The sequence below is a fragment of the Trachymyrmex cornetzi genome, unplaced genomic scaffold (genome assembly GCF_001594075.2).
Source record: "Trachymyrmex cornetzi isolate Tcor2-1 unplaced genomic scaffold, Tcor1.1 scaffold245, whole genome shotgun sequence".
In the NCBI taxonomy this organism is placed as follows: Eukaryota; Metazoa; Arthropoda; class Insecta; order Hymenoptera; family Formicidae; genus Trachymyrmex; species Trachymyrmex cornetzi.
In genome coordinates this window covers 1,318,731-1,334,143 of record NW_017297113.1, presented here as the reverse complement: position 1 = coordinate 1,334,143, position 15,413 = coordinate 1,318,731, and the positions used below count along the sequence as shown (strand labels likewise).

General features: G+C 36.8%; 1 protein-coding gene across 1 annotated transcript in view; it reads left to right on the top strand.

Annotated features, from left to right (window-relative positions):
* trol (terribly reduced optic lobes) overlaps positions 1–15,413 on the top strand; it is a 104,981-nt gene that overhangs the window by 62,446 nt on the left and 27,122 nt on the right. Inside the window, exons 7-12 of the mRNA XM_018507644.1 lie at positions 49–156; positions 5,996–6,112; positions 8,091–8,249; positions 9,779–9,928; positions 10,816–10,926; positions 12,312–12,434. Coding sequence (XP_018363146.1) covers positions 49–156; positions 5,996–6,112; positions 8,091–8,249; positions 9,779–9,928; positions 10,816–10,926; positions 12,312–12,434 — 768 coding nt within the window. The remainder of the gene's footprint in view (positions 1–48; positions 157–5,995; positions 6,113–8,090; positions 8,250–9,778; positions 9,929–10,815; positions 10,927–12,311; positions 12,435–15,413) is intronic.

Sequence of the window (15,413 nt, the reverse complement as noted above, 5' to 3'; positions counted from 1 at the left end):
AGGCGATGCAATCTTTAAATGCGCATGAGTGTATGGTGTATGGAGCAGGTTGCGGAGACACCGAGTTTCGCTGCACGGACGGCCGCTGCATCAACTACGTGTTGCAGTGCAACGGGGTGAACGAGTGCTCTGACGGCTCTGATGAGAGGGACTGCGGTAATTATGCCACACCACACTTACCTACACGCTCTTTCTTCTACACAATACTGAAACACATGTACACGTTACATCACACTTGCGCGCGTGCACGAGACAAGTCATTCAATAAATACATTCATAATGTCGCGAGCTGCGTTTGGACAATGTACACGGGATGACGCTTGTCATAATACAGATTTCTTTTAGTTATTCAAATGTGGGATCGGTTGAAATTAAGATTTTGAGACAATAAGAATCTGTTTCTATATAAGGGCTGATTAGCTTTTTAAAAATATATTTGTTTTTGTAGCAAAAAGTTACCTCCAATTTTACTAGTACTTTCATATTATTGTAATTTACTATGCAGCAAGTAATAGAAAATCTATACTGAAACCGACAGAACCAACTTGTCTTTCATCGATTGTCCTGATTTTCAAATACAAGTAGGACTTGGAATTGTCAAATACTATTATTAGAATTTATAGAATTAGTCGAGATTGAGACGCTTTGAGACAAAAAGAATCTGCTTATATATATATATGTATATATAATACATATATATTTCCAAGGATTGATTAGTTTTTTAAAATAGTTGAAGATTTTTTTATTTTTATAGCAAAAAGTTATTCAATTTTACTAGTATTTTTATATCATTGTAATTTAGTATGCAGTAGGTAATAGAAAGTCTAATACTGCAACCGACAGAATTCAACCAACTCGTCTTCCATCAGTCGTACTAACTTTCAAATACAGCTTCCAAGCATTCCGCGTGATATTTTCGCCATTACATTCGCCTTTTTCTGCCGTAATCCCTTTTTAATTTTACTTATCGCGAAATCATGCGCCGCCCGTAGAGAGGTATCCGTGGCGAAATGCCGGGAAGTTCGTGATTGTACGGAAGTCGACCGCGATTTTCTACGGAGGGAAACTCGCCGAACGCCGAAGGAATATGAATATGCAACCTGTGACGACGGAAAGCGCCGATCGACTCACTATCAAACCAGCCGTGACGATCGGTAATTCGATCCTGGAAACGTTTCCGGAAGAAACTCAGCGACGAAGATTTCCAAACTCCATGCTGCAGAAACCCTCGGCATATTTGATCCAAATTACATCCAAATCGAAAGATAATAACTCGTCCTCGCAATACGTAAAATTTGGTCGATTTCATAATCTCGATGCGAATTGCAGTAATGCCGAAGTTTATCATCCAACTGTTAACCAAACTTTAAAGCGATCAAGCAACGAATCTCGAATTCCAAAACCTCTCAAGCTGTCAGATAGTCTCGTGAGATCTTTGCAATTATTTCAACAAAAAAATATTTCACTAAAAAACTTTGGTTTACAATCTGTCAATAATCGCGATAAAACACGAAAAAAGATGAGTGGAAGCAATCCTGATTGCGCATCGAAACAATCCAATACATGCAATGTAGATGCAACAATTATGATTCTTGGACCCAGTAAAAAGGATAGATATGTTACGGAAAAGAATATTTCCAAATCAAAAAATTCGAACATCAGAACCGTTATCGAAATCTCTTCAAAAATAGACATGGAATATCAAAATGGCGATAAAATTAAAAGGACACCAACGAAATTAGAAAATAATACGTCTAATAAAAATGATATTGACAACACTAAAACGATACATCGCTCTAAAAACATCACTGTAGAAGCTACGAAAAATATTTATGAAGAAATAGTCACGGAAAATCCTTTAATGGTTAAAAAAAAATCAACTGATACTGTTACTCAACGGATTGATAATTTGATCTGCAAGTTTATTAAAGCTAAGCACATGGTATGTCGTCAGAGTGATTCAACTGAAGTTTCAATTAAGCCAATTTATACAACTTCTAAAATAACGACAGTAACAAATGACGCTAATATTAATCGGAATTTTAATATGACAGATGTAGGCAACAGTAAGATTCTTAGAAAAAATCAACACAGAAGACACGGCTCGGCTTACCAAAAATATTACGATAAATATTTGAGGAACTTAATAACTTCATCTACGATGAAGGCTGAAAAGAGGAATATGTTGGAAAATGTAACTGGATTTATTTATTCTGATGTATTCAATAACACTCACGGTCAATCAAATTTACGAGAAAATTATATTGAAACAAAGAATAACAATCCAAATAAAGAAAATTTTTTTGGATACGAGGTAAAAAAAGACAGTAAGGTTTCAAATTATTACAATAAATACCTGAAACATCGCGTCACGCCATCTAAAAGAACAGCTCCTGTCACTGTAAGCACGACTAAAATTGAAGAGTATAACATGACGAATATGAAATACGATCGAGGGCAGAAAGCAGTTTTATCTGTTTTAGAAGAAATGTCCGCAACAGCAAAACCAAACAAAAATGATTATTCTTCGATAAAGACAGAAAAGTTACTATATGAACTTAAATCGCCAAAGGCTGAAATACGTCATCGGTATTTTCCAACAATTAACGTTAACGATGTCAATATGATATCAAATCTTTCAACTTCAAATCATAACGCGACTCAGCAAAATCAAAGTAATGAAAAGTATAATAAAACGCACAAACAATCAAATATTTCTTTCGAAAAATGTTGCGACGAAAACTTGATACAAAGTAACGAGAAGATCGATTCCGGATTGATAAATTCAGACGAGACGCCAGAATCAATACCTGTAGAAAATACAAACACGATATCGAAGGAATTACATGAATCCAGAGAGATTTTGGAAGAAAAATCAGAGGATGATTTTGACGTTGTGCTGTTCAATTTTACGACAACGAGGGTTCCCGAGATCGTCACGCGGGATGCAAACGAACCGAGAGAGAAAACATCCACTGAAAGACACGGCAAACGCAAACACAAAAGTCGTCATAATGGTCGTAAAAACAACAGGCCCAAGAAAAGGAGGAAGAATCACGCGAAACGTAAGAGGAAACCGACATTATCCGTCGCTTGGAAAATCGACGAGCCGACGAGCGTCGATTATGGCAACGCTTATAGTTCAGAGCGGGTGAAGACATTGTCCCCTAATGATCTAGAGTACAACAAAGCTGACGATAATCGTAATACGAGCACTGGTGGAAACGACTGGTACCTCACTGATGAAATTACAACGGAACCTTTTAAAATAGAATTCTCTAACGCTGATGAGTCCGTCTCAAAACACCCCACGGAAGACAGCATTGACGACGAATTTCAATCGGAAGAAACGAACGTAGATCTCGTTACCAGTAGCACCATATCTTATTTATCAACGACGTCCAATGAGAAAATTTCTAAAAAATGTAAAACACTAATTACGACTACCACTGAGAGTAACTGGCTTAATTGGTGGACAAATGATAATAAAAAGGCAGACAAAGAATCAACGGAATGTGAAGAAGATGTTACTTCGCTGCCAACCACAAGTGATTCAATAGAAGAAGAAACAAGCTATTATAGTACATCTGTCAGCGATGATTTTTCGATATACAACACGATATCTACATTAGATAGCACTACTTTAACCTGGGAATATTTCAGCAAAGAAGATAAGAATGTAAGCGATGAAGAAATAAGCACAACATATAGCATGATTAAGGATGAAGAAAATAACAAGAAGAAAGTAATGATAAGTAAATCTATGTTGAATGAAGAAAGTGATAAAAATAATGAAGAAACACAATCTTGGGAAAGTACTACGCATTCTAGAGGCACTACGCACAACGTGAATTTAGACCTCAATAGTGAAGAGGAAGAAGACAGATTGGATAAATCGATATCCGATGAGGATAACGAAATCGACAATGGTATCGTGGAGATCATAGAGGATTACGAGATCGACAATTGCAACGAGACTCAGCACGCTTGTGATAAATATACATGTATCGATGAGGACCAGGTGTGCGACGGTATCGTAGACTGTCTCAACGCCAATGACGAAACCGATTGCGATTATATATACTCTAAGAGGTGGGAGGAGCATCAAAGAATTAATAACAAACGGATTGACTTCACTTCGAACACTGTTGACATGTCGCATCTTGATGGATGCAGCCCTTTCGAGCATCCTTGCGACAGCATGTGCATAAACGCGTTGCACGTCTGCGACGGCAAGAGAGACTGCCTGGACGATACAGATGAGGAGAACTGCACCAAAGGTATTCCCCATGTAGAAAATAATATCCTGCGAGAGGCGTCTCATTTCACTCTTTGTTCACGCTGTAAAAAATATCTCGCCTTGGATGGAGCGTCACGTGAATCTCAAGCAATCGTGACGTCATTTCAGGATGACCTGTCATCTTCGCTGTACAGAACATGAGCTTTGAAGATATCAAATTGGCTAATATATGTGAACGTCCTTGGAAAACTACCGAGATCTATCGCGAAAAAAAACTTCAGGAACATTATTTCCAGCTATTTGCATAGATACTTCACTCTATCCCCCCTTTAAGCCGTTTTTATCTGAAGAATGCAGAAGACTCGCTTTTGTGCTTCCAGACCAATGTCATGGCGTTGGAAATCTACGTCGTTTGTTATGTGTTACGCAGCTTTGGGGAACAAATATGTTGACAAAAGTATTATGAATAAGTAATAACTTTCCGTTCAATGTAAGAGTGCACGTTTACATTGTGTTGTCCACCTTTGCTGTAAAAATATTGCCGGGGAGAGAGAGAGAGAGAGAGAGAGAGAGAGAGAGAGAATATTCAGACGATGATCCTTAAAGTACAGTGACCGAAGACGATTATCTTATTAGAAGACTATCTTATCTAGTTCTTATTAGACTCGTCGAAGCTCCTCGCTCAGTCTGAGGAGGATTTACGATGAACGATTGCAGGAATTAGTATCAATGCATCTATCAATGATTGCATTAGTCATTCTGTATACTGCAGACATACGATCAGCTACCACTATTTTTATGTTCGCGATTAGATCGCCAGTTGAGTCCGCAATGGCAAAACGTGAATCCTCTTTTCTCGGATGTAGGAAGAACATCTCATTTCATCCATTCCATTGACATCATCGTCGTGTCACGCATTACTCATTCACTTTTTTCACAAGGATACAGAATTTGCTTCTCTGTTGCAAAAAGAAACATTTCAATGACACCCATAAAGAATCATTTCCGGTAATGATGATATGCAATCCACACGACACACGTACCCGAACATTGTACATAGTTTACGAATTGGAGTAAAGGAGAAGGTAAAGGAATATGAAACAACATAAAAACTTTAAACATCGCACGCGAAGTTTGCTAAAAATATTTGAAATTAATGTAATATACAGTTTATCAAACGAATCGTTTTATTTTATAGTCCAAAATCGGATGGTTTTGTATATTGTGGAATATTCCTGCTGTCTCTCATAAGTGAAATAATTCTAACCACCCTCATAAGGCTTCTTCACGACGCTTTAAATGTTAGACCAAGCTTTAAAATATAATAAGATCTCTTGGTTACAGAATCATGCGTTTTACCAAAGATGCTTTCCATGTACAGATTTACGAGTCCTCTACCACGCCTAAAACTGCTTTAAATGTCTCTTTATATGTAGCTTGTATTTCAACCTCGAACTCGTTTGTCTCTCAATCGCCAATATAAATTATTTTTTAATACAAATTTTTTGAAGTACACACACAGTAATTTTAATATAGTATAATATACGCTATCGTTTTAATTTATTAGAAAAATTTACTTTTTACATTTATTTTAATAACGCGATGTAAATCATCATAAATTAATGAACTCAAATTACCCCTGACTTTCAAACTTTATTTCGAAAATCCATTGAAATCGAGGCGATTGAACGGCAGAATGTGAGATGCGAGCGTTGATCAGGAGGATCTTTGTTTTTTGCCGATGGCACTCTGTAGGTTTGGCCCCGTGCCCTTCCACGGACTTCACCTGCGGGGATGGCTCTTGCATATCGAAGAGCTCGGTCTGTGACGGATTTGACGACTGCCCCAGGGCAGAAGACGAGCTTTATTGCGGTACATAACCATGTATACCTTTCACGCTACTCGATATTAAAAGAGAAAGAGAAAAAGAGGGAGAAAGAGAGGGGAGACCGAATAAAAAAAAAGGAGGCGGTGCATGGATGACTTGCTGGCGTAATATCAATCAATGTTATTTTGACATTTAATGCAACTCGAGCTTTAAAAAAAAATTTTGGAAGTGAAACATAATATTTTTGTTGCGTTTTATCGGTATCGTTACGCGTACAATAACAAATGACGCGATAGAATTTTAACTACAAACGTGCAGAAATTGATTTCGAATAATTGGTGCGAATTATTTATTCGCACTGTTATGGCATTCGATCGATAGACGGTTTGAACAAAATGTTTTGCAAAATACCGTTGAAAGTTGAAAGTAACGAATAATCGATTTTATTAATGCTTTTATTCCCATTAACGTGATCTTTCCTTTAATTATGAAAAATGCCTTGAGAGATATTCAGAGAACACTTTATTATTCCATGATTATATTCTGTATTATATTGACATCAAGTCATTCCATTGACGATTAAAATGACGCATTATCTGACTGAAAAGCAAGAAAGTTACGATTCACCTAATTCTTTCTCTCTTTCTTCACACCGTTTTTTCCGAAACCCTGCTTAGCTTGCACCTCATACAACGCTTGCCATTGAACCAATCGCTTAATGATTTCCCTCGTTGAATCTAATCACGGACTTGTTCCGTGTTGGTTAGACGCTAATTACAGAGCTTAAATTCGGATCCAGCGCTAACGTGACCAGAGCCGACAATGTTAATCGCAGATTTCGATTATTCGAGTGGTAAATATATTTCAATTAATAAATTAGTTTTTATGTATATATAGAAATTTTTCAAGTAAAATATTAATTATCGTAAGCGTTGTTTTGTTTAACTATACTATTTATAATTAAATTAGAAATGAAAATAATAGTAAGTAGTTAAACAAAAGCGCCTAAAGGCGAAATCTGCGTTTAAATTAGCCTCTGTATATAAGTACATCTATTATGTAGTTATGTAAATAATTTATTACATTATCCTTGACGCATTCCTATAAATACCCTAAGGAACTTTTCTGTAAGAGATATGAACAATGCCAAATATTTTCGATTATAATTTATGTATAATGAAACTTTTCGATACAATATCTTACGATTAATTTATGAGGTAACATAATTATCATTACAGGAAAATTCAATCATTACGTTAAACGTAACAATGTAATATAATATTTTAACATATAAAATGTAATTTACTCAAATATTTTCTTATTTGTTTTCGATCCGCGTTTTCTATCGAATTTCACTGCGAAAATACACACCGAATATGCACGGGAAGACCACGATTCTTTCTGCGAAGTTTAATTCTAAATACCGGAATCGTTCGTCGACTGACAAACGACCTCATAATAGCAGACCATTACACACATTTACGTGAAGCTAATAATCGTGCATCTCCCGCAAAACTATAGTCGATCGCGTAGGAAAGCTACGCTTATCGTCACGACACATTTTTCGCGCATTGCACGCAACATTGTAATTCGCATTAACCAATACGACAGGTTATTTTTCACGAGCATTTCATCCGGCTCAACATAGAATATAGCCTCGGCTTTATAAACGCAGAGGCCGAATATAATTTCCAATTCTCCCTAATCCCTCCCGTAAATCATTACTGCTAAATAACACTCTCGTTGCCTCAGAAGCAGCTTTTTTCGCTTTCGTGTTGTGACAACAGACAGCAGAAGCTATCATTTAAGTAAAGGAAAGCTCGTGGATAAAAAAAGCGAGACCGACGATCGAATTGCGTCGAACGTCGAAAGCGTCTCGCTCTGAGAAGTCTGAGAGTGTGCGTGTGCGGCACGCTTTCCGCTTCGACATAGTATATGTATATGTACACGGAGTGATTGTATATATGTGTAAAAATGTATGTGTTCTTTGCGCATATGTCCGCTGAACAAAACAAAATACAGAGCGGGAATGCACGCCTAACCAGTTCAAATGCGCCACCGGGAACAAGTGCATCGAGGACGTCTACAGGTGCGACGGCCATCCGGATTGTCCAGATCACAGCGACGAGGACTGCGCCCCGTCCGCTAACGACACTACACACACCACTTCGCCTACCACCAGTACGCTCCTTTTTCAGTGTGTCCATCGCTTCATTCATAATACATTTGTGCAACCTCGTCTAGCGTGTTCCGCTATCGCTATTCGATCTCGGTAGATCTGTAAATAATTGGAAACTTCGATCTACTTTTTCCTAATAGAAACGTTCAAAAAAAATGATAATGAATTATTCGACTAATTTATTTCATCATATGAAAAACATTAAAATCAAACGCACTCCCTTACAAAAATCTAATACTGACCGATACTGAAAGACAGCAATTAATTTCAAATAAATAATTAATTATTACCTTTCAGTATTAAATTGGATTTCTGTAAGGGCCGTCAAAAAATCAAACGCGTGTCTTTCTAAGAGAATATTTATTATACCTATACATATATTGTAATAATTTATTATTCTCGTTACAATAATTATAATTTTTTATTCGTAACTATTTAAACGTAAATGCATTTGATTTTAGTTGTTTATAGATGCCGGTACTTTGTGCAGTTTTACTCGCCGCTAGACGTTAAAAAATAAAAATGAGAGATTTGAAAAGTATCTTCGGGGGCTTCGCAGTGTTACAAGTTGCCTGCCTTCGCCCGAGGTCCGTAATGTTTGCTTTCGGTCGAATCCTCTTAAGGAACTCTTATTTACGCGGGACAAGTGGATCTACCTGCCTGAGCGGATACACACTCGACGATGGTTGTATTTCATTGTGCATTTCTCACGATCAATCGTTACGACCGTGGTCGAGAAAGCGATTGCGCCTCTTGTTGCTTCTCCGAAGACCCCGACGGCCATTGTAACATTCGTTTTACCGCGCACTGGGAAAATTTATACTTACGAGACGCGACTGCTAAACTTATCGAGGCAACTTATTGAAGATGTACAAGTACATCTCTCTCTCTTCCTTTTTTTTTCCTTTTCTTTTTTTCTTCTGTTCTTCAACAAACCGTGTTCTCGACAACGGCTGTATTTTATCGTACCACCTGAGTGCGGAAGGGTCGGAACACACCGGAAACGTATTACCCCGCGAATCCCCCGTACGGAAGATTCACGGTGATCGTCGACGGTACTCTCGCCCGTTCGCAAATCGCCGCGTTACAAAGCAGCCTGCGGATATATATACGCCATGCATTGATATACAAGTAGCTGCATTACGCACGAACTTGTACGCTCGGATGCAGATGACGGTGTTGGATAGGAGTGCCTTTAAACGTTCCTTTCCCTGCAAACTTTAGTGTTTTTCCGGCAACAGTCTGCTAATTGCCGAAAGGACAGTAAAAAACGAAGGGTAGAAAATTTGGGGAACTGAATGAACAGGGCATTCTTATGCAACATCTTAGCCACGTTTCTGCTTGCAAAGTGGTATTTTCTTTTTAGTTTTCTATTGCATCATTCTCAGTTGCATTATGGTATGATAGAAAGTAAATGCATTATGTTTCGCTGCAAGTGTACCTTTAAATTTGATCTCTGGCTGCTCGATGCTTCATTTTCCTTGCCGCGGATTTTTCCCTTCAATGTGCCTGTGTGTATGTGTGCGCTCAGACTCATCCGATCCACGCTGGACACCCGAACGCAGGAGGGAATGCGATCCGAGGACAGAGATACGCTGCGATGATGGCGGTTGCGTTCTTCTACGACGTAAATGCGACAATATCTTCGACTGCCTCGACGGCAGTGACGAGCGTGGCTGTGGTAAGGGTTTCACCTCGTTCTCACAGCCCATCCTCTTCCTTTCCTTTCCGCATACTCGTATTAACGATGACAAATGTTTCCTGATTTCCTCCCTCCGCGTATTCATATTAACGATGACGAACGGTTTCTGATTTTACAAGCCTGAGGAAATCTCTCTTTTGCTGATAAAATAAAAAAATTGTATATGTATATTTATTATTTCATTTTTACATGTTTATTTATAGTAATTCGCTAAAATTCTTTTTCTATAATAAGCTCTTTCGATAAATTATCCTAGATCAGTGTGATAAAGTACATTTTTTTTTTATTAATAGCTCTGCTTCAGTTTATATTTTGTTATTTTTAATGTCATAAAAATATGTGTATATTGAAAAACACTGACAGATAAATTTTACTAAGTATTTTTCGCGTAGTAATGTAGTTCTTTATCGCGTAAATGCAATGTTGACATATCTACTTATATATTAATAATGTTTACCATCGACAATTCAATAAAAGTTCATTACCGATAGCTCAATATTCCCACAAATATTCAGCGGTGTCATTCCAATTAATTATTTTCTTATGATTGATTTAACAATTACTTATAAATTTTCAATAACTGTTAATAATAATGCTATAATAATTTTACATATTGAAGATCTATAAATTTGTAGTTATTTTTAAGTATTAATATAAAGTTTTGATATGTTAAATATTTCTTTAATTTGCTTTGAGAATTTAATTTAAACTTTTTTTATTCCCCTACTGAAATTTTTATCAATTTCATACAATATGACACATGCTTACGTAACAATCAGGTATAATGACACCATTGATGATTCCTTATACTATTCCCCACTCCTTAATGCTTTTTGCGGGAGCTTTTGACATGCTTTGTCATAAAGGGGTATGCACACCTGCCGAATGGAAGTGTGCCAGTGGCGAATGCTTGCCGGAAAACCAAAGGTGCGACGGAATAATGCAGTGCAGCGACGGATCCGATGAGGATCTATGTGGTAATTATATGACAGCTTACGCCCACCATCGTCCACAAAAAATGGCCTTTTCACTGCTCTTGCTTGTTAGCCAGTCGCACGCTGCAAAATTATTACACACCTGCTTTTACAAGACGAATATCGTAAGTCCCATTTATTCTCAATTTGGTGGAATCCTCGAATGACTATACCTTGATTAAAAAAAACTTTTTACTCAATCAGATGTAATATTAATCTATGCAGCATGTTACAAAATTCAAGTTTGAATTATTTAATAATATATTTCCTGTTAATCTTAATGCCTGCATGATAATAGAAAGTTAATCGTTAATTTTTTATTTGTGTATAAATTAATTGTTTCCGTTCGTCATATAATAACAGCAATACAATTATTATTCCCATCCCAATCTCAATATATCCTAAATTGATTCCTTTGAACCAAGAATGTATTTGTTGTATTAAACTAAAATCTCAACAATCTACATTGAAATTGTAATAGTCATCGTATGCATGGAATGACTTTTTATCACGTCATCGCATTCTCTCTTCGCAAAAGGAATCACTCTCGCATGTGTTGCTTGATGTCACACGTTGCATTTTGTCTATGTTGTAAGTGTTGGCGCACGTGTCTCTCTGGGAGTATAACCGGTATGAACATTTGGAAGCGCATGATAAAAGCTCCTGTAAGTAGCTCATGATAATATTAATTGGACGATGCAAGAAGAGCGAATGTCCCGATGGGTTCACATGAGGATTGATCGTTCTACTGTATACTTTGCCTTAGAAACTTATTAGAGCAGACTGGCTGGTGTACTCAGCAAAGTACAATAATATACAACTAACAAGGGTGACAAGTAGCGTCTATTGTGTATGATAAGAAACGCGTAATAATTCACGCGAGCATCCTCACGTTTGTTTAACACTTAAGTAGTCGTAGAGACTTTATTACTCAGATGTTTATCGGTTTGAGAATATCATCGATAGAAGTCTCTTCGAGAAGGTAAATTGAAAATAATTAAATTGAATAATAAATACATACAATTGAGAAGTATTTAATTTTATAAGCGAGAGTTTTTTCTTTCAAGGAAAGGATTACTAAAGAAAATCTGAATACATCGTAAAATCTACAATATTTGTCAAAACAGGTGTTCCGTCTTGTGTAAGATGCGCCGACTGCAATTAAAAGATAAAAAAAATTTGCATACATATCACCGCGATTACTCAAGTGTTAATAAAATTAATTTCACGTGCAATGGCAGCACGTTTCTTTACACGTTGTCCGATTATCTTGACCAAATACGGAATCCTGCGGTGGTAAGGCCATTTTTTTTCTCTTTCCCCCTTATTCTTCCCGTATGGATAGCATGCACGATAATACTCGACATGGAATTTGGTAATTATTGTAGTAACCGAATGTCCACCTGGGTGGTTTCGATGCAACGATGGAGTGTGCCTCGACATTAAGAGACGTTGCGATGGCCGGCCGCATTGCTTGGACGGCTCCGACGAGTTCAATTGCTCTCGTAACAGTGATTTTTAGTTTTTAGCTTTATTTCACATGCCGAGGACGATATAGACCTAAGCCACACACCTAGAATCGACTTAACACAGTAGTGCCGACAAGTACTGCTTTTTAGCTTTCACTTGAATGACATAGCAGTATCGTCGATAGTATTGCATTACATTAGAGCAAGTTACATACAATTTTTCGTACTTTTCTTTTCTTTTTAGTCACATTGGATACTTGCATTTTGTAACTTAGGTCTGTGTCCTTCTTAGCGCATTATTTATGTCAATAATAGTCCGCACCAAGAAAGCTTATCGTTAATTTAACAATTAGTCAATGAGATCTTATATATATATATATATATATTAGCATAAATAGATACTTTTATTTAAAATGTATCAATTAAAACGATAACTTTTTTCCGTGCACTGTTTATTCTAATCTTTCTCCATAACATTATTCTACTTTTTCTTTTGCCCTCTGAGGGTTAATCATGCCATTTTTTCCCTAGAGTGGAAATGTGAAAAGTAAATATTGTTTGTATGCATGTATATACATACATAAAAATTATCACTTTTCATGTTTCCGCTCTAGGGAAAAATAAGTTAGATGATTGACTTCCTGAAACTCTTTTCTCTATCAGCATTTTCATTATGGGTCATAATACTTTCTGCAACGTATGGTATTCTTGTTATGAGCATATGATACTTAAATTATATTCTTAGCGAATTAACAGTGAATGAATGCAACCAATTGCTAATTCATTTCATGAATCAATTTTGCGTGACTTCATCGTGTGTTAACTAAAAAAATGCTCATGATGTGTGTGTTTCAGTGTTTAAAGACTTGAAATAGATGCAGGATCAAGTGCCGCGACATTTCTTTATTTCTTGACACTTGATCTTATTTTTATTTCAAATCTTTATTTCGTTTTCTTTATCTTAATACGTTTCTCAACTTTTTTTTATCGAAATTGGCTTTTCTACTTTCGCGTGCATTTTCGCGAAACAAAAATCGCAGACTTTGTGTCAAAGGATACTTCGCGTATTCCATCTTTCACATTGTTTTGCTTGCGCGGTAAAACAAGACGATGAAAGATGTAGCAATGCAGCATGCGAAATCTATTTAAGATTAGCCGATTTTCTGAGACAGTTCTAAGAAACATACAGAAGTCAATAAAATTGAAATGATTTTATTTTGATTCTTAATGTTAATAAACAATCGAATTTTGTAACCAAATATCATTATACTTTCATGATGTTAAAATAAGGTCATTGTGACTTTCTCTTGACTTGGTGTGTTCCTGAGATGTCAATATACGAGCGACTTCTCCGTATCTTATGCGGAATGTCGATTGTGCAGAACGTTAATAAACGGCTACGCAGGGACTTTGCAGCTGTAACTGCAGCGACAGCAACTGCAACGGGCGCGACGACGGCGACGGTGCAGTCGTTCGAACGACTTCTCGCGCGCACGTCGGTGTTCAAGTTGGCAATTAAGAGGCTGTGTAACTAATACGGGCGCACGGACGCGTGCACACGTACGCGGAAGCTGTTAATCTCATTTCGTCGCCCTGTATCGACCGTTTGAGCACGTTTTAGCCGGACGTTGACTGACCATTAACTCGAATACCGACGTGTCGCGCGGCACCACTTGCCGTAGTCACCCCGGGACCACCCTGTCAAAGATGGATGAATCAAAATCAATTCGAGGGAATTCATTCTCGAAACTCGATCGCCAAACTCGGGAGATGCTTTCGAAGTGTTGGAACTTCTTCCTCATCCTCTTTATTAATGATTTATTAATTAAATGAATAAGAAAGCAATCGCCAATACAAGCCGACACTAGTTCTTAATGTGTAAATTATATGTATTGTTCAATCGTAAGTAAACGTTTCGACCCCAATAATTTGAGTCATCCTCAGTACAATTCGAATCAAACAAGTGGACACATAAAATAAAATCAGCCTAAATTATATCTTATGTGTATAATATAAACATTCAATTTTGAATACCGTTCTAATTGTTTTTGTTAACAGTAACTAAACTTTTTAATTTGTCTATGTATTTATGTGCCACATCCTATAGTCAAACTTGATCTAAGAGTAATGTTATAATCAGTGGTCATTGTATCTATATCTCTCGGAGACTAACAATGTTACAAAGTACGATTGTCAAACGTGAATATTAGAGATTTATTCATTTTCAAAAAGTCATGTTATAAATTGCACTTTAAATGTAAGCTAAAATAGAATAAAGAGGGAAATAAGAACACAGGAATTCAGACAATAAAGGAATTTAATAATAAAGTTAAATCCCGTTTCTGAGAGAGAGAGAGAGAGAGAGAGAGAGAGAGAGAGAGAGAGAGAGAGAGAGAGAGTTTGGAGATTCGTAATTTCTCGAAATGAATTCCCGAATTAATCTCTTTCGATTCGTCTCTTCCCATATGTGATCAACGATTTCTCTTTCTATGTTTTAGCATTATATATGTATCTTGTTACATTTTAGCGTCAGACACAATGAGATATAAAGAATAAGACGATGATTAAGAAACGACTGATTCATTCTTATCATATTTCTCACATTTACTGATCACTCCTATATTTCACTGTGTCTTGGTTCTTATAGCTGTTTGTGCCTTGCGATCTTGAATATTGGATACTCAATAACATATTTGCGTACATAACATACATCTTGATTACGCGCTCTGACTTCTTGACATGCATTTTGCATCGATTATGGATGGGATCGAACTAACTCTACCTATTCTTCTTTCTGTCTTTCTACTTGTCTATCTGTACGTCTATTTACCATCTATCCGTCTATTTTCAGCACAGGTTGCCTGATCTTTGAATTGCGCATCTATACTTGTATATATACATATCTATATATATTTATATCAGTGTATACAAATTGTATATGTATATATACGTTTCTCTGATACCCTTTTACCTCCGGTTATTTACGTCTCCGCAATTTTCCACGCCACGCGCTGACGCGTG